General features: G+C 40.4%; 1 protein-coding gene across 5 annotated transcripts in view; it reads left to right on the top strand.

The window, feature by feature from the left end:
- Nucleotides 1-23,248, top strand: part of TRIM37 (tripartite motif containing 37) — a 149,125-nt gene that overhangs the window by 95,559 nt on the left and 30,318 nt on the right. For 3 of the 5 annotated variants that reach the window (XM_075852950.1, XM_075852948.1, XM_075852946.1), the window contains 7 exons: nucleotides 1,514-1,653; nucleotides 1,832-1,923; nucleotides 3,070-3,264; nucleotides 7,405-7,710; nucleotides 21,384-21,518; nucleotides 21,879-22,050; nucleotides 22,446-22,567. In XM_075852950.1, coding sequence (XP_075709065.1) covers nucleotides 1,514-1,653; nucleotides 1,832-1,923; nucleotides 3,070-3,264; nucleotides 7,405-7,710; nucleotides 21,384-21,518; nucleotides 21,879-22,050; nucleotides 22,446-22,567 — 1,162 coding nt within the window. The remainder of the gene's footprint in view (nucleotides 1-1,513; nucleotides 1,654-1,831; nucleotides 1,924-3,069; nucleotides 3,265-7,404; nucleotides 7,711-21,383; nucleotides 21,519-21,878; nucleotides 22,051-22,445; nucleotides 22,568-23,248) is intronic. The other 2 variants (XM_075852949.1, XM_075852947.1) reach the window with 1 other exon arrangement.

Here is a 23,248-nt window from a genome sequence, read left to right as displayed (position 1 = left end):
CATTTCGGGCTACATTTATAAATTTTAGCTTTAACTTTTTTTTTTAGTGATGGAAACAAAAAAGAAAAACCACAATTCTACTATTGTGTTTTTTGTTTTGCTTTTTTACGTCCTGCATCATGCAGTATTACTAATAAGTTATGTTTATTCTACGGGTTGTTACATTTGTGGCAAGACCTAATATGTAGGTAGGCTGACCCATTTTGAAAGAAATGTTATTTTTAATTGAAAAAATATGAATAATTTTTTGGGGGGTTCTTTTTTTTATTTTTTATTTTTTTTTATACTTTTATTAAACCATAGCTTTTTTTTGTCCTGTTCGAGGACTTGAAGCAGCGATTTTTTGATCGCTTGAATAATCCATGGAGTACTTCAAAGGATTATTGCTTGTCTGTGTATCACTGACCGACAACCTATTAGGTCATGCCTTATTGATGGCAGACCTGGGGGCCTTTTATGCCCCGACTGCCAAGGTAACTCATAGGCGCCCCACTATTGCAATGCAGGGCGCTGATGGGTTGGCACAGGGAGCCCCCTCCCTCTGTCAAACACCTTAGATTCTGCGGTTGCTATTGAATGGCATCTAAGGGGTTAAACTGCCAAGATGAGCGTTATCTCAGATTGCGGCAGGAGCCAGGCTGTGTATAACAGCCGTGCTCCTGCCACTAATCTCGTGGGTTCAGTGGCAGTACCCACGAGTATCGCGCGACGGGTATATCCGTAACGATGAGGGAACTTGCACCCGCTCGTGGCAGATATATCTGTCGCTCGTTGCTGAAGTACAAGGAAACTCCTGTATTATCACTTTCTCTTCTCTGGTGTCTTTGTCAACACTTACTGCCCTGTGCTCTGCAGAAGAGCCTGGTCCTATGGATATTGAGGGGAATTTATGAACTACTCAACGCCAGTCTTCTGACTTTTGATGCATTTACGCTGCCACACCACTTTTCTGCATAGTGGGAGTGGTTTAACTAAAGGAGCAGGACCTGCCATGGCCCAACAAATTTACTATATTTTGCTGCAAAAACTGGCATAATAAAAAGATAAAATCTACATCCGCTCGTAGCTGGCGTAGATTTTCCTTTCAGGCGCGCAGACACCCAGAGAGGCGTCTAATTTAATGAGGTGTGCGCTTCTTATCAAATGAAGCACATGTTACTCCAGTGATCTTAATATGAAGACTGGCGTTTAAAACGCCATTCTTAATAAATCTCCCCCACTGTCTGTGTGCAAATCTAGTGTGTGTGTGCGTGTTTAGATAAAGGCATCATGCACATTACCCTTTCCGTTTTGCGGACTGCAAAACACTGGTCCTAGTGGCTTCCTTGTGCATGGGGATCCTGCTGTTGGTCTCCGCATCATGAATAGCCTATTGAAATTGCACCCAAAAAAGATGTTTAGGAACTTCTAGTTTGACAGTCTTGATCTATGCATTTGTTATTCTGGCTGTTTTTTTTTTTTAAATTGTTTGCATTGCTACAGTCCAAATACTTGATGGTTTTTGTGTTACCAGCAGCAAGATCTCTCTGATGGGGACTTGGATGTGGAACTGGCTGGGGATGATGAAGTTAACCATTTAGAGGGAAGTTGCTCCTCTGCCAGCTCCACTGCTACCAGCAACACAGAAGAAAATGACATTGATGAAGAGACCATGTAAGTATTGAGCCGAATATGAAATGTGATGGATAGGAAATATTTTGCAAGGGTCATTTCTCTGCAGTTTGGTGACAATGAGACACTGGACTATACCTGCTTCTTCCAGCCTTTAATAATTTTTTGTAATCGACACAATTCCTCTCCTCTTGGTAACGTGCTCTTTATTTCCTTTCAGGTCAGGTGAAAATGATGTCGAGTATGGTAGCAATATGGATTTGGAAGAAGGAGAATTGATGGAGGATGCAGCTGCTTCTTCTGGCGCCTCAGGTAAGACTCAAGACCAACCAAACATGCAACATTATCAAAAGTCATAACTAGAGGAGTCCCCCTACCAACGCACATTACCGACTTTTCCAATTTCAGCTGTTGAAAGAGACCAGCATGTGCCTTTTCATCACCTGAGAGTACAATTCCGATCAATTGGATACACACAGAGTTGCCACTTTTGTACACTGTGTCTCAGTGCTTTTGTATTTTTCTCATTGTATAGTTAGCTGACTATAAATAGGACCTCGGGACATGTCTGCCCTTTTTCTGATTATTGTTTGCGAACAAAAACCTAAATCAATAGGCATCCAATTTTTGGCTTCTTTGCTTACGTACTCTAATATAAAAATAGAAATATTTCATTTTTTGTGTTGTTTAAAAGCTACATAATCTCTCAATAGTCATATACATGAGATTTAAGATGGAAGCATCTTCCAGCAGGAGCACTAAAATATTTCTAAGGTTTTAACACACATCAGTTCTAATGTTTGAAGTCTTTACATGTAATATAAACCATAATGTGACAGATGACTAGAGCCGTTTACAGAGTGGACGACAGCATCTTATTAGATCATAAACATTATTTATTCATGCCACACCTTTGCATACAGAGTTAGGAGACGTTTCTGCCACCTTACAGCTGGGCCTTGCTCAGACTTGATGGCCCAGTTGTATAGTGGCTGAAACGTCACCTATTTCTGTATGCACAGGTTTGGCATAAATAAATAATATTTTTAATCTAATAAAATGCTGTCGTCCTCTCAGTGAGTGGTCTGTGAAATTGGGAGTAAGCCATCACATGGGACACCTGTGCATCGCATTGTAAAGGAGAGGTTGTTGTGCCCACTTTGCATTTTGTTGGGGTGACTAGAGCATTCTGGCACTAATGTGTAAATTTGACCTCCTATTTTTTTCCCCTCCTGATATTCCACATGTACTTTTTATTTGTCATTTGACATTTGTCTCTAGACCTCATATTTATCACCAAAAGCAATTTTATTTTTCTATCTCAATATTCTGAAGGGGTTATCTGTTAAAGAGCTAACTTTTCAGAATCTAGTTTATCAACTTGCAGCCAAATTCAAAAGTTTGGATAATCTTTTATTCTACCTCTACCCTTTTCTTGCATGTTTTTTTATATTTCAGCAAGCAGTCATACCTATGGTAGCAGTAGAGCCTCAAGACGCAATGGAAACAACCTGAATGCCTCAAACAGCAGTAGTTTATTGGACCTCGATCCACTTATTCTTATTCATTTACTGGACCTTAAAGACCGTAATAGCGTGGAAAATCTTTGGAGTCTGCAACCTAGGCCTCCTTCATCATTCTTCCAGTCATCAGGTATTTTTATTAAGAAAGTACTTATTGCAGTGTATAAGATATTGGAAGTGGTTTATTTTATGAGCAAGTAGATATACTTCACCCGTCTGCACCAACAGGAACGTGTCTTAGTTTGGCAAAAAATAGTTTGGCTGCATTCCCACATGAGATTGAGAATTCTGTCCTCCCTCCCGTTCTTAAAGAGATTTTTACACTAAGACCATGTATTACGTTTAACACCTATTCTGTGGATAGGTATGATCGCTGAGACCCCCTTCGATTACAAGAACGTGGGTCCGAGCCCCCGTTCCTACTCACTACACGATTGCAGTGAGGAGGCTTTATCATGGAGCCCCATAGATCTTGAATGAACGCATGCACGATCGTCTCTCTGTTCAAAATCCTCCTCACTGTGATCGTGCAGTGAGGAGGAACGGTGGCACGGGACCCGTGTTCTAATGATCGGTGGGCGTCCCAGTGATGGGGCCCCAATAGAAGATACATTTATCAGAACTTACATTTACGGCTCATAATTACGGGCGTTTTTACGTTCGTGTGCATGAGGCCTTAGAGCACAGGCCGTGCCACCAGAGAGGAGTCCAGTGTATTTATGGGCTGCCGCTAGCACTTCCCACTCTCCACTGATTGACAGTTGTCTTCCTATTACTAGGCGTAAGGAGACATCTGTCAATTAGATAAAGACAGACTTATAGGCAGGCAGGTCTAGGCCGATCCAGAGAGAGACACAGATGCAAATTTGGCAGCCTACAATTAAACTATTTCTTTAATTGTTAGCTAAATTGAGATTTGCATCACATTAGCAATGTCCAATGCAAAATATGTCTCTCTACTCCTTTCCTTCTTGTAAGTCACAACTGATAGTGATCTGAAGAAAAAAAGGCCATAGAGGTTCCCCCTCAAGCCTCATGTAAGGGTCAGTTCACACGTTGAGTAAATACTGCAGATTTTCCACAACGGAACTAGTTGCGGTAAATCCGCAGCACAATATAGCAGCAGCAAAGTGGATGAGCGAGAACAAATCTTATCCACACGCTGCGTAAATACTGAGTGGAAAACCCGCTCCGAAATTCACATGCGGTGCAGATTTTTATTCCGCAGCATGTTAATTGTATTTGCGTAAACGCTATTTGTTTCCGGTTTTCCTTGTTGAATTCAAAGGGGAGGTAAAACCCGCAACAAATAGCAGTTTTTGCGTTTTTTGGGACGGATTAGCAGCGATTCAGTAGCAAAAAAAAACGCAACTCGGATTAAAAAAAAAAAATCTTATACTTACTCAGAAGTTTGTGTTTCTTCCTCCAGGCCGGCCTCCTGGGATGACGTTTCATCCCATGTGACTGCTGCAGCCAATCACAAACTGTAGCGGCGGTCACATGGGATAAACCGTCAATCCAGAAGGCTGGCCTGGATGATGTCAGAGGGCTGACCTCCTGGTATAACATTTCATCCCATTTGACTGACGCTGCAGCCAATCACAGGCTGAAATGGTCTCCTGGGATGAAGCGAAGCGCTGCAGTTTTCCGCAGCGGACATTCCGGGCAAAAAACTGCACCACAGTTTGGTGCGGTTTTTTTCGCCCGTAATTTCCTGCGCCATTGGGGAAGATACGCTGTGTAACTTTACGCGGCTATCCACACTGTGTGAACTCAACCTAATACTCTTAAGTAAAACAAATATAATTACTTTCTAGGTTGTTTCCCAGACTCTGTTTGCAGGATAGTTTCATTTTTTAATTTATGTGAACAAATGAAAATTCTATATAATATCACTGTATGATGTGAGTTTAACCCCTTCCCGACATCCGCCATATATATACGGCGCACACCGGGTGGGGGGGGGGGTATACTAAGTATACCAAAGCATTATAGCAGCGATCTAGAGATCGCATAGTAAAGTCCCCAAGTGGGACTAAAAAAAAATAAGTAAGTAATGTGAAATAAAAATTAAAAAAATTACAGTAAAAAAACAAACATTTTTTTTCCATAAAAAGTGGTTTTATTTAGTAAAAGTGTAAAAAATTAATAAAAGTGCACATATATGGTATCGCCGCGACCGTAATGACCCAAACAATAGAGTAATATGTAATTTAAACCGCAAGGTAAACACTAAAAAAACAAAAAACGAGAAAAAACAGTGGCGAAATTCCTATTTTTTTTCATAATGAAAGTTAAGTCCCATATACCCCAATACAGTACCAAACAAAACTACGTCTTGTCCTGTAAAAAACAAGCCCTGGTATCACTACATTGACGGAAAAATAAAAAAAATTACGGCTCTTAGAAAGCAACAATGCAATAACAAATAATTTTAGTTCAAAAGTGTTTTTATTGTGGTATCGCCGTAATCGTACCGACCCATAGAATAAAGGTAACGTGTTATTTACGCACAGTGTGCGGCGTGAATTCAAAACGCATAGAACAATGGTGGAATTATAGGGTTTTTTCTATCCCCCCCCCCCCCCCCCCCAAAAAAGTTAATAAAAAAATATGTATCATAAAATGGTGCCATTAAAAAGTACAACTAATCCCGCAAAAAACAAGTCCTCATACAGCTATGTCGACAGAAATCTAAAAGTTATAGCTCTTTGAATGCTACTATAGAAAAACGAAAAAGAAAAAAAAATAGCTTGGTCATTGGGGCCTAAAATAGGCTGGTCACTAAGGGGTTAACTAAGAAATACATGAGAAAATACAAAGAAGGAAAACAAACTCAAAGCGGGTGGGGATTAACTAAAGGAACATTGCTTGGCTTTGCCTGGTGTCAAAACAATAGGGGAGAGTTCTACCACCTCCTAACCAGAAACATAGAAGCCAAACCCCCTTTGGAAATGAATAAACCAAAAAAGCAATACTTACCTATCCTTGACCCCGGTGATCCAGTGCTGTCATTCTGGCGGCACTCCTGGTGGTTGTTTACATGCACAGACCATATAACCAGTGCACCTAATCGGAGGACTAATTATGCCAGAAATACAGCATATGGCCGCTGAACCCCACTGAGCCCTTTGATTGGCTGCAGCATTCACATTATACGTGCATGTAAACAACCATGGGGAGTGCTGCTGGAGCCTCAGTGCTGGATCGCTGGGGGCAAGAATAGGTAAGTATTGCTTTTTTGGTTTATGTATTTAATTTGCAGCCCCTGATTTAAAAAAAAAATTCACTTCCCTTTAACCCCTTAAGGACACGGCCAATTTTGGCCTTGAGGACAGAGCAATTTTTTTAGATTTCCCTCTTTGCATCCCGACGCTCATAACTCTTTTATTTTTTGTACGACGTAGTTGTATGAGACTTTGTTTTTTGCGGGACGATTTGTACTTTATGTAGGTACCATGTTTTGGTACAAATACATTATCGTTTAATTTCTATACATTTTTATTTTGGCGAAAATGCAAAAAAAAAAGCAATTCCGCTGCAGTTTTAATTTTTTTTTACACCATACACCGATCATCATAAATAATGTTATACATTTGTTGTACAGGTTGTTACGGTCGTGGCGATACCAAATATGTCTATTATTTCATGTATTGGGTTTATTTATTATAAAAAATATGTTTGTGTATTTTTTTTACTTTTTATTTATTTATTTATCATTCATTTTTTTTTTTACATTCATTTAACTTTTTTTTTTTTTAATCCCATAAAGGGATTTATCATTTTGATTTTTATTTTGTAACTGTAATGTACTGGCATAGATGTATATGTAGATCAGCTTTCATCGCTGCGTTCAAAGGGTTAACGGTGGAGAGAAGATGTTTCTCTCCTCTCCGCTGTCAGAGCGGGGCCGTGGCTGTGTATTACAGTCGTTGCCCCGCTCTCGATCGCGCAGAGAGACGGCTGTCACACAGGACGAGTATGCTCATCCTAATGCGCGAAGTGCTCGCCGCTCAGGACGAGCATTCTCGTCCTGTGTCGGCAACCAGTTAAGCTACATTATTTATTTTTTAAAAGTGCAAATGCCCTATAGTGTACTATAAAATATAGAATGCAAAGTAGGCAGTGAGCCTGAACTTATATGTGAAGGAAGACAGACAGTTGTTTTTTCTTGGGTACTGCAACATGTTTTGTATGATGCACAAGTGGTAAAATATTATAGAATTGTGTTCGGCCGGATAGTGGAATATTTATTTACTTCTACTTTCAGCATCCTGTTCCCGCAAAGACAGGGACACACGCACACAACAGACATCATGGCGTGTATCTCCAGATTTAAAGATGCTGAAGAGGTACAAGTCTCAGGTGCTCGAGGTGCGCAGCAAGCTTTCTGCCGTTAAGAGTCAGATATGTGAAGTGCGGAGCAGTAGTGCTGGGGCTAATGATGGCCAAACAAATAGCACTGGGGAGCTGGACACTATAGCAACAGGAAACGGGGAAGGATGTAGCAAGTTACAAGAACTAGGAATGGAGCTGCTTAGAAAATCTTCTCTTGCAAGCTGTTACGTGAGAAACCGTAAGTAATATTGCCTGCTTTGTCAATTTTCCATCATACTGGACTAGCAATATGCAATACTAGATTCAAAAATACATGTTTTAACTACTCTTATTCAGATCCCCTAATGGGGCAACTGATGCAAAAAGTGGCATAATCAGATTTACAATCCTCACTTCCTTCCCTTTTAAAGTTTTAGGAGGTGAAGGGGGGTTATTGAACTTATTGCAGGTACATCTTATTTCCACATTAAAGGCAATGGTACTGTCCCATACATTGCCACTTAATCGCTTTATAAAGTACACCGCATCTGAGGCTTTCAGGGTAGTTAAAAACTCACCACATACGTTAAATGGAGGCTGTGATGGATGCCTTACGGTGGCATCCCTCACCCATAGGCTATAATTTCATTCATTTATTGGAGAAGTCATGAACTTTTCAATAGCTTTTCATGACTTATCCGTTGAACGGATCCCATTATAGAATATGGGTGAGGAATGCAAAATGTAAGGCATGTGTCTAAAGCGTCCGTCACCTATAGACTTTAATGGGATACGTCATGAACAGCTATTAAAAGGCTCATGATGTATACGTTTGACGAATGCTATTTAGTTTACCATGTTAAAAACATTGTTTTTTTAAATTTATACTAAACTTGGATAGGATCTTGGGCTATTACATAATTCTTCTTTTTTTCTTTTTCTTTTTTTTGCTGTTTAGTGGCTAGACAGCCCAAAATGATACTCTTTTGGTCTTTATTTGATAATGGAGCCCAACGAACAGGTTTAGTGTGTACGTTGGGAGCTTTCCCGCTGAATACGCTAAAAATAAACAGAACATGATATAAACAGACTGTAAAAGATATAAACCAAATTAAACTCTAGCTAAGGAAAATATTAATTTTCATAAACAAAATATTTTTGATCTTAACCCCTTAATGACCAAGCCAGATTTGTTAAATCTGGTATGTCTGACTTTATCAGAGAATAACTCTGTGAAAGTTTTGAATATCCAAGTAATTCTGACATTGTTTTTTCGTCACATGTTGTACTTTATTTTAGTGGTAAAAGTAGACTGATACGATTTGTGGAAATTAATTAAAAAATAGAAAAATGGAAGAAATTTTGTTAAAATTATCATTTTTCCCTATTTTTAACTGCAATATGTCACATATGTACACACATACAGTACAATTTTTTTTATTAAATATATATTTCCATCTCTTTACTCTATTTTGGCAGCACTTTTGAAAAAAAAATATTTTTTTTGAGCAATTTAGAAGACTTACAAGTTTAGTAATAATTTTATACATTTTGAAGTACATTTGGTTTTCCTGCACCAAGCCAGGTTTTCAGAGGCTCATAGGTGTCAGAATGATGGAAACCCCCACAAGTGACCCCATTTTGCAAACTACACCCCTTAAGGTATTTATTAAGGGGTGTTGTAAGTATTTTGACCCCACAGTTTTTTTGTAAGAATTCATGCAAAGCAGGCGTAGAAAAAATATAATCTCACTTTTTTCATAAAAGTATAACTTTGAAGACCGATTTCTTTGTAAAGCGACCATGTGAATGAAGAAACACACCCCAAAATCTATCACCCTGTTTCTCCTGTTTTCAAAAATGCCCCCATTGTGACTCTAATGCATTGCCTGGACACACGGCAGGGCCCGAAAGGAAGGGAATACCCGGAGACTTTCAGGTCTCATATTTTGCTTGAAAATGTTTTAGGCCCCACTGTATATTTGGAGAGGTTTTGAACTACCAGAACGATAGAAACTCCCCATAAACGACCCCATTTAGAAAACTAGACCCCTTAAGGTATTTATCTAGGGGTGTAGTGAGTATTTTGACCCCACAGTTTTTTGCTAAATTTAATACATAGCAGGTGAAAAAAAATTAAACTTCACTTTTTTCATAAAAGTATCACTTTGAAGACCGATTTCTTTGTAAAGCGAACATGAAAATGAAGAAACACACCCCAAAATCTATCACCCCGTTTCTCCTGTTTTCAAAAATACTCTCATTGTTGCCCCAATCTGCTTATTAGACGTGTGGCTGGGCCAAAAAGAGAGGGAGCACCCTTTGGCTTTCAGGGCACAATTGAATAAATTCTCGGCCCCATATCATGCATTTAGAGGCATTGAGCTGCCTGAACAAAAAAAAAAAAACATGCAGAAATGACCCCATTTTAAAAACGAAACCCCTAAAGGTATTCATCTAGTGGTGTAGTGGGCATGCGGACCAAACATTTTTTAAAGGAGGAAATAATGGGTATCATTTCAGACACTATGGGTATATAATGTTTTCTTCAAACTCTTATTACGTTTCCACATGAAATAGAGGAGACGTGGTAGAAGGTTATTTTGTTAGAAATATGCCACATTAATAAATTTGTGCGGCATACAGAAGAGAAGTGAAGCCGTGTATTCATAACGGATACATGTCGCTATAGACGTATTTGCCTGTACTTATGACTATGTCTTGCTGAAGAAGCAGTTGGTGCCATTATGATGTCATTGTGGACAGAATTCTGTCCTAATATAAAATCAGTCAGAGAGGAAAAAATAATCTGTACTGGAGTGACGGGCAATATCTTCAAACAAATGGAGGAAAATGTATCCAACTATGTGGCAAACTCGAGTCTGTTCACTAGATAGAAGAACACCTGCAGGGCTGTCAAGACAAGCTTTTTTTTCAGTGACTGGTTGTACAACGTCTCTTTAGCTCCATCAATCCTTATATGAGGGACGAACGTGCCAAGTGACGCGGTACACCATAACAGGCCCCTGCCCGGCAAGGTAGGAACCGCTATGTGCACAAAACAACCGAACACCTACAGAATATATAGAGGGGCAATGTCCAAAACCATCTATAGGAACAGTAAAGGATCACTAATCCCCAAAATGATGTCAGTATTTCCAGAAGAACCGTAACAAAGCCCATGGTGTATTGATAAGGAACAGCTCGATTATTAGAGATCCTCCAAAAAAAAAATATCATGCCCGTATCACGGTACAGAATTAGGAATGTAACAGCCGTATGTGGCAGGACATAGTCATAAGAAAAAGGAAATACATCCCCAATTTATTCTTGTAACCATTGCTAAAATGCACGACTTCCACTAATTCAGGGGCGGCACGGGCCGCAGGTGTTGGATTTATCTACTAATAAATGCAATGCCCACATTTATTTTTTATTTCAAGAACACTTGTGGGGTCCATGTTCTGAATAGACAGATGTGGGCTCCTGCACAATAAACTGTATTCATTTGTGAGTGATCAAGTCCAGGATTTAATTCTCCAAGAATTGTATAAAAAAAATCATAAAGGGGAAATTTAGCTTTACAGTCTGAAATAAATAAATAAACTTTACTACCTCCCCATGAGAATCCCTCCCTCCCTTGGAAAGCCCAGAAACGAAAAAAAAAATCGATCGGAGGCCTAACAAGTAGTTTTTTATCTCCTCTCAGCAAACATTCATGGTGAGAGGAGATAAAGTTAGATTTCACTCCTGCACTAATTGTAACGGCGATCGCCGGTATTCGTTGAATACCGGCGATCGCCGGTTTGGGGACCGCAAACAACGGTCCCCAGACTGTTCTCCAAGCCCTCAGCTACCTCTGGTAGCTGAGGGCAGGGAGCTATCCCACTGCACGGCGCCGCAATCTTAATTAGATTGTGTGCGCATGCGCGGGCGCCATTTTTTTTCTCTTCCCGGCAGCTGCGGGAGGAGAAGAGAAGGGGGGCACGATCGTGGGCATCGGAGGCCCTTCAGGTTAGTTTTTTATCTCCTCTCACCAAACATTCATGGTGAGAGGAGATAAAAATGTCAATTTTCCACCGCTGCAAACAACGGTCCCCAGACTGTGCTCCAAGCCCTCGGCTACCTCCGGTAGCTGAGAGCAGGGAGCTATCTCTTTTCACGGCGCCGCAATTTTATTCTGATGCAGTGCCGTGAAAAGGCCTATGCATCAGAATAAAGCCCGTTAGTGGCCGCCGTGAAAAGGCATATTGGCGGTCACTAACGGGTTAAACAAGTACGCAGTAAAAAATACCGTAATGCACATAGTTTTACACGTTGAGGACAGGTAATTTTAAAGATTTGTAGCCCTGAAATCAAGTTGTGCTACTTTACCTTATTCTTATTTTATGGAGAAACAGATCAAATGTCATAATCTCTCTAAGGGTATGTTCACACGCACTAATTACGGACGTAATTCGGGCGTTTTTGCCCCGAATTACGTCCGAAAATAGCGCCTCAATATCGCTGACAAACATCTGCCCATTGAAAGCAATGGGCAGACGTTTGTCTGTTCACACGAGGCGTAATTTATGTGCCGCTGTCAAATGACGGCGCGTAAATAGACGCCCGCGTCAAAGAAGTGACCTGTCACTTCTTTGGGCGTAGTTGGAGCCGTTATTCATTGACTCCAATGAATAGCAGCGCCAATTACGTCCGTAATGGACGCGGCGTTCAAGCTCCTGCACATGCCGTTACGGCTGAAATTACGGTGATGTTTTCAGGCTGAAACATCCCCGTGATTTCAGCCGTTACGGACGCCCTCGTGTGAACATACCCTAAGCTTCAAACCTTTGGGTTTTGGGACATGCAGACACCTGAAGCTCAGATTTTTGGGTGTTCGATTTAAGCAGTCCTACTAAAGGAGGACAGATTAGTGTAGAAGCAGAAAAGAGGTAAATTTACTTTTTTGCTGACGGTTTCAAAAATTGGCAGAACTCTAATGTGTTGTATTGCACGGGTATGTACTAAGTGTATGTGTATGTACATAGCTTTCCAATAAAGTGACTAATTAGACATTAGCAGAAAAAAATAATCCGTTACAGCATACAATATATATATATATATATATATTCATGATTTTTCTTCTCCGATTATCAAGTTGACAATCCAACTAAATGTCTAATACTAGTCGCAACCCTACTTTTGCTGCAATTTCTTTAGGCAAAGGGGTAATGATTACTCTAATAAACAGTTTGCTTTTAGTGCTCACAAGAGTTAAATGGACACTGTTTTTTTTTAAACAACTTCTAATAATTTAATAGTATATCTGATAGCTTATGAACTATGTAGTTCAGGGGACCAAAAATTGATTTGCATTCCTATTTTTACGTAAAAAGAAGTCCCTTACTAATATACGTTAATTAAAAATGCAGTACTAAATGGTGCCGTTCAAACCAGGTGAAATGTTCTCGCAAGTCCTGGATCTTTTCTAATATTGATGATGCGCCAACACGGCCCCACGTGATTAAGGGCTTGCTTCCTGTGCTGTTTGTGTCGGCGTGTTATCAATGACATGACCTCAAGGGGCTGACCCCTTGCGGTCATGCCATTGATAACACGGGAAGCAAGCCCTCAGTCACGTGGGGCCGTGTCGGCGCGTCATCGATATTAGAAAAGCTCCAGGACTTACAGGAACAGTTCACCGGGTTTGAATGGCACCATTTAGTAACAAATTTTTAATTAAAGTATATTAGTAAGTTACTTCATTTTACATAAAAATATGAATGCAAAGCATTCTTAATTTATTTTTTTGTACACCATACACCGTTCGTCATAAATAACATTATACATTTATTACAGGTTTTTATGGACGTAGCGATACCAAATATGCATATATTATTTCATGTTTTGGGACTTGTATTTTGAAAAGTTTATTTATTGCAAAAAAAGTGTATTTCTGTATATTTTGTTTACTTTTTTTTATTTATCAAAACACTTAGTTTTTTAATCCCATAGAGGGGTTTTCCATTTTGATTTTTGAACATTAATGTACTGGCTTATATCTATAGGCCAGTACATTAGCCTTTGTACTGATTGTGCACAGGCAGTTGTTAGGACATACCTAAGTATGCCCTAACAACAGGAAATATGGTCAGACAGCCCTGGGGTCCTTCAATGGACCCTGGGCTGTCTGGCTATAGCTGGTATAGCCATTGATCGCGTCACAGGGATTTCCTGTGACTCGATCAAAGGGGAGACCTCCTTTTACTGTAGCTTTGAATGCCGCGATCAGCTTTGATCGCGGCATTCAAGGGGTTAACGTTGGAGAGAAGGGGTTTCTCTTCTCTCCACTGATAGAGCGGGGCTGCGGCTGTGTATTACAGCCGTTGCCCCGCTCCTCATGGTACGCGGACACTGGCTGTCAAACTGGACGAGAATACTCAGATGCCACACTACGATGGCACAGCAGCTTCCTGGTAAGTGTTTTATCTCACCCCAGTGCTGGATTCTTGGCTACACTGCGCATTACTGTTGCGTAATGTCCACCATGCTGCTTCTTTATATATAGATATGTGATGGATAGAGATAGGAGAGCAGGATTTTCTTTCTCTGTGTGCAGTGTCTAAGAGATATGATAGCAGTTAGTCTCCACCCACCTGCTCAGAGACAACTGAGGAAAGAGAACTTGCAGAGTGGAGAATTGCTAAAAATGTATACACATGACCGCTTATTCTGAAAAGCTAGGTATGCCTTAATAGTGACTTTTGGCCATTTTGACATTAAACAGTTGTTCTTGGCAGCAAATGCATCCAAATAGCGAGAAATAAGTCACTATGTTAAAATTGTTCTGATGCTGCAATTATATTTTTTTTATTTACATTTTTTTGACTTTCAAATGAATGACCTTATTACACTGAACCTGTAAAAATAGGTAATATATTCTACAGTACTTAAAGAGGCTCTGTCACCAGATTTTGCAACCCCTATCTGCTATTGCAGCAGATCGGCGCTGCAATGTAGATTACAGTAACGTTTTTATTTAAAAAAAACGAGCATTTTTGGCCAAGTTATGAGCATTTTTGTAGCTATGCAAATGAGGCTTGCAAAAGTCCAAGTGGGTGTGTTTAAAAGTAAAAGTCCAAGTGGGCGTGTATTATGTGCGTACATCGGGGCGTTTTTAATACTTTTACTAGCTGGGCGCTCTGACGAGAAGTATCATCCACTTCTCTTCAGAACGCCCAGCTTCTGCCAGATGACGCTGTGACGTCACTCACAGGTCCTGCATCGTGTCAGACGAGCGAGGACACATCGGCACCAGAGGCTACAGATGATTCTGCAGCAGCATCTGCGTTTGCAGGTAAGTTGATGTAGCTACTTACCTGCAAACGCCGATGCTGCTGCAGAATCAACTGTAGCCTCTGGTGCCGATGTGTCCGACACGATGCAGGACCTGGGGAAGTGACGTCACAGCGTGATCTGGCAGAAGCTGGGCGTTCTGAAGAGAAGTGGATGATACTTCTCATCACAACGCCCAGCTAGTAAAAGTAGTAAACACGCCCCGATGTACGCACATAATACACGCCCACTTGGACTTTTACTTTTAAACACACCCACTTGGACTTTTGCAAGCCTCATTTGCATAACTACAAAAATGGTCATAACTTGGCCAAAAATGCTAGTTTTTTAAAAATAAAAACGTTACTGTAATCTACATTGCAGCGCCTATCTGCTGCAATAGCAGATAGGGGCTGCAAAATCTGGTGACAGAGCCTCTTTAAAGGGGTTTTCCAACCTTTTGGAAACCCCAAAACCCCGCTTTACCTGGCAATGGTTAAAAATAAAAAAACAGGTGCATATTTACCTTTGAAATCCCACATCTCCTGCAATGACTGTTACATGGTACACTGCCAGTCTTTGTTTACTTGGCCGCAGCAAGGATCTGTCGTACTGTATACAAGACCATGACAGCCTATCAAAACGGTCTTGTAGCTTCATTATTAAAAAAAATAAGGATTGCAGCATTCGTCTGAATAAAGGCTCAATTTTGCTTCTACTGAACACCTTGAATTGAACGTTTCAACCCGACGTCTTTATCAAGCAAAAACAGAGTGCAAAGTATGAGAAATATAGTAACAAAACACATAACGTAACTTCCTTTATTAATCAATACTAAATAAATAAAAAAGATCATACATATGTTACACCAATCATTAGTGGCATTATAGTGAGTGTGTTCATAAAACATTTATAATATACAGCTGGGAACAGGGAAAATATAAATTATACGATCCCATTTGGTGTCCGGTTCTAACCAATTGCGCATGTAAGAAAGTAACTAAAACAAACTGGTGTATTGGTTGCATAGCAATCAATACTGGTGTCAAATGAAGCACAGCGCCTGCCTCACAAGTACGTGCATTCGCAGTATTATCAATGGGTAACAAAACGCCACTAGCACTGAAAGGGAACCTGTCACCAGCACTTCACCTATTAAACCAGCAATACCTGGTGGTAGTGGGTGAAAAATCATTTCTATATAACCTATAATTGGCTTCTTAGTCGGCTCTGTAGCTTTAGGCTTCCGTTTTTTAGTGTTCCCACACCGTATGCTAATGAGCACAAGAGTCATATCTTCGTTTGAAAAGAGTCAAATCTTCATTCCTCAAGCCTTTCCCAGTTTACCCGCCTGTAATCCTATATCTTCTATTTAGACACACCCGGCATAGATATCTCATGACAGAATATTGCAAAATCAAGTTGTTTTTTGGGGTTTTTTTTTAACCGGTCGCCACACATCTCAGGATATGTTGACATAAGGGGAAAGGTAAGGAAGAACACATCTGCAACTTATATTTTCTGCATCCGCAGATGGAGTGCCAATAACCCCACTGTATGTGCAAGGTTATTTAGGAGGTGACCCTTCATGCACTGGAAAAAGCATGAGGATAAATGTTCCCATCTCCCCTCTATTTCTTCTGCTGTCTGGGGAAGTGCGGTGAGGCCCTTTCTCTAGGGACAGTTTCTTTATTGTTTTGTTTTTTTTTCTTAAATTTATTGGGAAGTGATTCCATCTCTAGGGGCGCTTCTAGGGAGGTTTGTCCCTTCTTACTTGTCTCTGGAGCTTTGTTTCTGGTCCTTTGCGGGACGAGTGCCGTTTTTGTCCTGTTGTCACTGTGACCTGGATTTCAGATTTCGCCTTGGCTTGTGTCTAGCCTAGGCTGTAGTTAACTATGTTTTTTCTTTGCCCCCAGCCGGTCAGGGGTGTCTGTTCAGGCGTTGTTTGAAGCTAGGGCTAAATCTTTAGAGCGCTGGCATCCTCTCTGCAGCTGCCCAATTTCTGGGGCCATACTTCTCTCGTTTTCATCCACTGGGTTTCACAGCTTCAATGGTCTCATAGGCCAGTCTTATTGTTTATTTCTTGTACTTTCCCAGGAGTTTATTTACTACAGACATTGCTACTTGTTTATTTTCTGTTCCTTCTTTTTCTGTACTGGCGTTTTCCTCGGAAGTTGTTACTAAGCAGCCTATACATGTGGGCAAGGCTAAATTTTATGCCTTTGACAGTTGTGATATCAAGCTTACTCGCTGCCAGCCTACCCCATTGTACCTGCAGTGCTTGCTATCCAGAGCCCAAGAAAAACTGATCTCTTAGTCCAATTTTGGGCTTGAGGCAGTTGAACCGCTTCATTCACGTTCGGTGGTTTTGCATGGAATCTTTAAGGTCGGTCATCGCATCGCTGAGATGGAGAATACCTCTCTTCCATCGTCGTTCACAATACTTACCTTCATATTCCCATGGTAAGGACCCACTAACGTTTTCATTGTTTTGTGGTAGGTTCTCTACATTTTCAATTTATTTTCTCTCCGTTTTGGGTTCACCTCGGGTCCTGACCAAAATCCTGAAGTATTTCTAGGCGCTTCCCCATGCTAGGGGAGTCGCTGTCTTCCCTTACTTGGATGACTTTTTAGTGAAGGCACCCTCCAGATAGGATTGTCTTCACAGTTTTCAGATCTCTATGGACACTTTTTGAGAAGATTTGGATGGATCATCAGTGAGCGAAATTTTTAATTTATCCCAACTCATGTCGTTTTTAGGAATGATAGCAGGATAGCAAAGGTCCTTCTTTCAGTGAACAAGGTAGCCTGCATTTGAACTGAGGTGGCTTTTCTTCACCTGGATACCCCTTTTATCTATCCATTTTTGTATGGGAGTGCTAGGCACAATGGTGTCGACCTTCGAGTTAGTTCCATATGCACAATTCCACTCCAGGTCCCTCCAGAGGGCAATCCTTTTCACGTTTGGACAAGTCTCAGGACTCACAAGTTGCCATAGTTAGAGACCTCACTGACCATCTCGATGGCTCCGTCTTTTGCTAGTTGTTGGTCGTCTCAACGGATGCCAGTCTGTCTGGGTGGGGTGTACTTTTCAGCTTTCACACAGTTCAGAAAACTTGGCTACAGGATAAAATATGCGGTTTTCAGATCTTCAACATTGTTTCGATGTCTGGCTTAATCTGCCAAGGTTTACCACCGTACCTGGGAGGCTTATTTTCGCTGGTGTGAACGCAATAATTCTCATCCTATGAAGTGTTCCACACCAAGAGTCCTGTCCTTCCTGCAATCAGGGCTTGAACAGCGACTTGGTTTATCTTCCCTATGGTGTCAGATCTCTGCGCTGTCCATTATTTTTGAGAGAACTTTGCAGTTTTGAATTCATGTGAATATGTTTTTTAATTTTGTTTTTACCACCCTCTAGGACATCCCATGGTGCTATGTCCTCCAATAATTAACGAAAACAAGATTTTCGTTCTCACCGCTATTTTTTGTTGAATCCATTGGGGGACTCAGATCCCGCCTTATTTTTTGTTTTGTTCTGGGACGGGTCCTGTATTTCTGCTTGGTTTTCTCGTGGGACCGTAGGAATGTTTTGTGTTTCACTCTTCTATGAAAGCAGTAGAAAAAAAAAAAGAATCAGCTAGTATCTGTGGGTAGGGTATATTCTACCTGGGCTGAGCTAATACTCTCTTCCTCCTAGTGGCAGGGGCATATACCCATAGTATGGTGTCCCCTAATGCATTTGAAAACAAATAGATTTTATGTTGCGTACAAATCCTTTAGGTGAAGAAAACAGAAGGAGCTAAGTTTTGGAAAGATTAAAGGGGTCGTCTGCTTTGGACAATCCCTACTTATTAGGTTTTTTAACTATAAGATAATCACAAAGAGTACCTCTGCTGGGACCCCTAGTGATCAGCTGTAATCCATGGGGACACCTGTCAGTAAGTGTTTAATTTCCCTGCAGCGTAGCCATGGTGGAAATTACTCCTTACACAGTGCCAATTTAAATCAGTGGGTTGCCCATGTAATATAGGACACGTCCTCCTTAGCGAGAGATTCTCTTCGTAACTGCTCTCCATTCTGGCCAAGAGGTGAGGATTGTGAACAAGGACCACCCTCAGAATGCCCTAATAGGGTATATGAAAATGGGTTTTTGTGACTGGACAACCCCTTTAACCCGTTAGTGACCACCAATACGCCTTTTCACAGCAGTCATCTAAGGGGCAGCCTAGTCTAAGTCCTTCACTGTTGTTGCGTGCAGAATGAAGCGGAAGTTTAGCTGTATTATAACAGCCCACCTCCTGCTCTAACGGTAGCGTTTTAAACTTTCTTTCGTTTGCGACCGTTTAACACCTTGGATGCGATCAATAGCGAACAAAGCATTTAAGTGGTTTACAGAGGGAGGGGGCTCCCTCTGTCACCCATCGGCAGTCCGCAATTGCGGGCCTCGAATGGTTTGCCATGGCAGCCGGGGACCTACCAAAGGCCCCCCAGGCCTGCCCTTTCTATATGCCTATTAGGCTTTGCCAAAGGCACTGACAGGCAATAATGCTTTGGTATACTGAAGCATTATATAAGCGCTCAAAAGATCGCATAGTGAAGTCCCAGAGTGGGATTAAAAAAAATAATGAATTCATGTGAAATAAAAATGTATTAATAAAATATTACAATAAAAACTCCATAAAAAGTGGTTTTATTTATTAAAGATGTAATAAAAGTGCTAAAAATACACATATTTGGTATCGCCGTGATCGAATGACTCGAACAATAATGTTTCCATGTAATTTAACCCGCAAGGTAAATATAGTTATGGCTCTTGGAAAGCGATGATGCAAAAATAAATAATTTGAGTTTGTGTTTACTGTGCATAAGTAGTAAAACATATATTTACATATGTGGTAATTGTACCGCCCATAGAATAAAGGCAACATATTTTTTACGGCGTCAATTTTAAACCAATAGCGGAATTACTGTTTTGTTTTGTTTTTTCTACCCCCTCCCCAAAAAGAAAAGTTAATCAAAGGATTATATGTACCCCAAAATGGTGCCATTAAAAAATACAACTAATCCTGCAAAAAAAAGTCCCCAGCTAGGTCAACGGAAAAATAAAGTTATAGCTCTCTGAATGCGATGATGGAAAAACATTTAAAAAAAAATAGCTTGGTCATTAAAAGTAGTGATACATGGCCCGACATGGGCCGTGTAAACGAGCGCCGATCAACGATACGGCTCATTACTTTGATCGCTTGTTCCCATACATTTATATCATGACGGAAGCACATCTCCTTGTTTACAATGTGCGATCGACAACGGAAAAAGTTTATGCGTTTAAAATTTAATCGGCTGATCATTGCCCTTTTTACGCACGGTAATTATCGAGAACCCGATAAATGGCCAGTGTAAATTGGCCTTAAGCCTGATCACTAAAAGGTTAATTTTGATATGTCCCGGGAAGGATGTATATAGTTCATTGTCATCATCATAAAGACGGTACCGGAAACCAAATACTCTGAAAGTCTGCCAGCCGGGAATTGTGTACAGCGAAAAAAGAAAGGGGCCCAACACTGAACCTTCAAAGCTACCTACACTTTTGAAGTCAATTAATTTTTTTTAAACTTAAATTTGAACAACTCTTTCATAGGTTTTTCTAAATAAAATGTTTTACTTTTTGTGATACAACTTCTATGTATCCTGTATACATGTAAGCTGCCTTTTGCGGTCAATTCCAAATCCGTCAGGTCTGCAAGACTGACTGCTTTGGTGAACGCTGGTCCTGAACTTAGATGTGTTCGATAACAGCTGAATGCTGTGTGTCGGAGACATGCGGGACCAGCGTTTACGGAAGCAGTCTGTCCTGCTGACCAGCCGAATTTGTCTTTTGACCGCAAAATACAACTTTTATGTATGCAGGATAAATTGATTTATTAACCGAATCTCGACCGCCGGCTGTATATAAACATCTGGCGGTCAGAGTCCTTAAAACCCACGCCATAGTGTATTTACGTTGTGGGTTTTAGCTGGCTGCCCTAGCGATCGTGTCGGGACCCCGGAGGAAAGATAGAAGACTAGTGGTACATGTTAGAAACAGTTAGCAGGGGCTTCTTGAGAATTGGGATGACTAGAGCATGCTTAAAAACACGAAGGGAAGGTTCCAAATGAGAACGAGGTTGAAAATTTTGGTCAAGTGGGAAATTACATGGTACTGACAATATGTGAAGGAGTTGGATTGAGAGGACAGGTGGTTAGGCGGACAGAGGCAAGAAGTGCAGAGACCTCTTCCTCTGTTATAGGGTCAAAAAAAAGAGATGGTACGTGATAGTACATGAGAGGATTGTGGGATAATATTTTTGCATGTGAGACCAGAGGAATTTTATTATTTTTACTCCTGGTGAAGTTCTACCATTATGTCAGGTTTTTTTTGTTTTTTTTTATTAATTACATTTTTCTTTAGCACTGATCTAGCCCCAAAATGGTTTACTGTTTAGTGTGAATTCCCGTGTGCAGAAATTAGTGTTTGAACCCCACTGGGGAGAGGTACAGATGTGACTAAATAACATTCGGTGCAGTGGTATTGTATACATAATGATATAATAAAACAATCTCATATGTTTCCAGCAACCACCAAAAAATGTCATTCCCCCAAGCATTCCCGAACCGGTGAACGGGCAGGAAGTCTTTCTTTACGGCGAGCAGTTGACAATGGGGACAGCAATCATCGTGTTAAAGGAGAATGTCCAGTTCCCTCTGATGGTACTAGCTTGTTGTTAATAAATATTTTTTGCTCCATGCTAATAACTTTAATGTAAATGAAGCATACAGAAATGCATTTACAATTTGTTATTAAGCTGTTAACATTGTACATTGTTCAGAAAAGTAAAGCTATAAGTTTACTATAAACTGTGTATTATGCACCAAATTTATTTAATGTATATAGTTAGAAAATAATTAGTCGTACTGTGTCTTATCTTCATGCTCCTCACCTTAAGCATGGCAAAATTATTACAATGAAATGGTTTTACAGTGTTCTTATAAGATAGTTTAGTCATCCATATTAAAAAAAATACATTTTAGCTTCTCATTTATTACTATAAAGTTGTTGTGTTGTTTTAGCTTGTAATAATAGTGCCAAGAACAGCAGCAGACATGGATCACCAAGATCACTAGGTAATGGAAGTCCAGAGGCGCCCTCCAGCTCTAAAGCAGATGACATACAGCCTGACCTCCTCAGTGCCGAAATCCAAGCCATGTGCTTGGAAAAATCCAGGAAAATAGTTACATTGGGGTAGGTCAGCCTATGTATAGGTTGTCTATTTAGCATAACGTTTACAATATTTATTTAGGAGTTTCATACTGATGCTTGAGAAATTAGGGAAAATTTCACCTGCACAATTGCGATTCTGGCTGGCTGCTAACTATGCATGGAACTGTTACACAGCCCCATTCAAGTTTTTTATCTGGCCTTGTAGTTCCCTACACAGCCTGTGGCTAGGATCGCTGCTGTGCGCTGAAAAATTGGTGAAGGATTGCGGGGGTAACGGCGGTTGGACCGCCACCCAATCAGTAAGTGATGTCCTATTCTAGCGATAAGCCATTACTTAGTAATCTAAATAATACAAAGCTGAAGTACATTAAGAGAAGACCATTTATCACTAATTAAATCTGTATCGTCTCACAAAGGTCAAATTCTACAGGATGGAGTGGAAAGGATGCTATAAAGACTGTAAGCTTGGACAGTGATCAAGATGCAGGTGAAATTAACCCCATGATATCAGATGGAGCTTTATCTTATCTTGATGAAGGTAAAATGTTTGTTTCCCGATCTCTCCTTACATCTCACTTTCATGTAATCATTTTTTTTTTTTTTTTTGTCAGCAAGTATTATGTATATGATTTGTAGTTAAACAGTGAATATTAGAATATGTGGATGCCTTAACTAATGGTGTGGGTGGCTGTGATGGGAAGATTTTCACTACTTGCATTGTATGCTTCAAACCTATATTTGCAAAAACAAGCCAGTGTGCTACATGCTATCCTAATTAACAAAGATTAAAACTGAATATCTAAATGTCTGTCACCATTATTTTCCTGGACTATACCCAAGATTTACGTATTTCTCACTACCTTCTCTGACACTATACAAAGCTCAGGATAAATTGAGACTAGCCATAATGTTTTGCTGATTGGGATTATTTTTATGGATAGGTGATGAATAGTTTTGGTAAGGGTCAGACTGCTAGACGCCAATGATTGCTAGAACAAAGGACCCCACTGGCTCATTACACGCCCCACTCGCGGGCGATGAGGAATTTGTATGGAGCAACAGTCCCTCATGCTCTCTGCCACTCCATACTATCCTATGCGAGTTACAGAAACGGCCAAGCAAGACGGAAATTTGATGGCTTTGGTAGGTGGCTGGCTATGAATAGTGACTTTTTAGAGTAATTCACTGAGAGCAGTATGACACATTCTTCTGCGAACAT

Source organism: Rhinoderma darwinii, chromosome 2 (genome assembly GCF_050947455.1).
Source record: "Rhinoderma darwinii isolate aRhiDar2 chromosome 2, aRhiDar2.hap1, whole genome shotgun sequence".
Lineage (NCBI taxonomy): Eukaryota > Metazoa > Chordata > Amphibia > Anura > Rhinodermatidae > Rhinoderma > Rhinoderma darwinii.
This window is presented reverse-complemented; position numbering and strand designations above follow the sequence as displayed.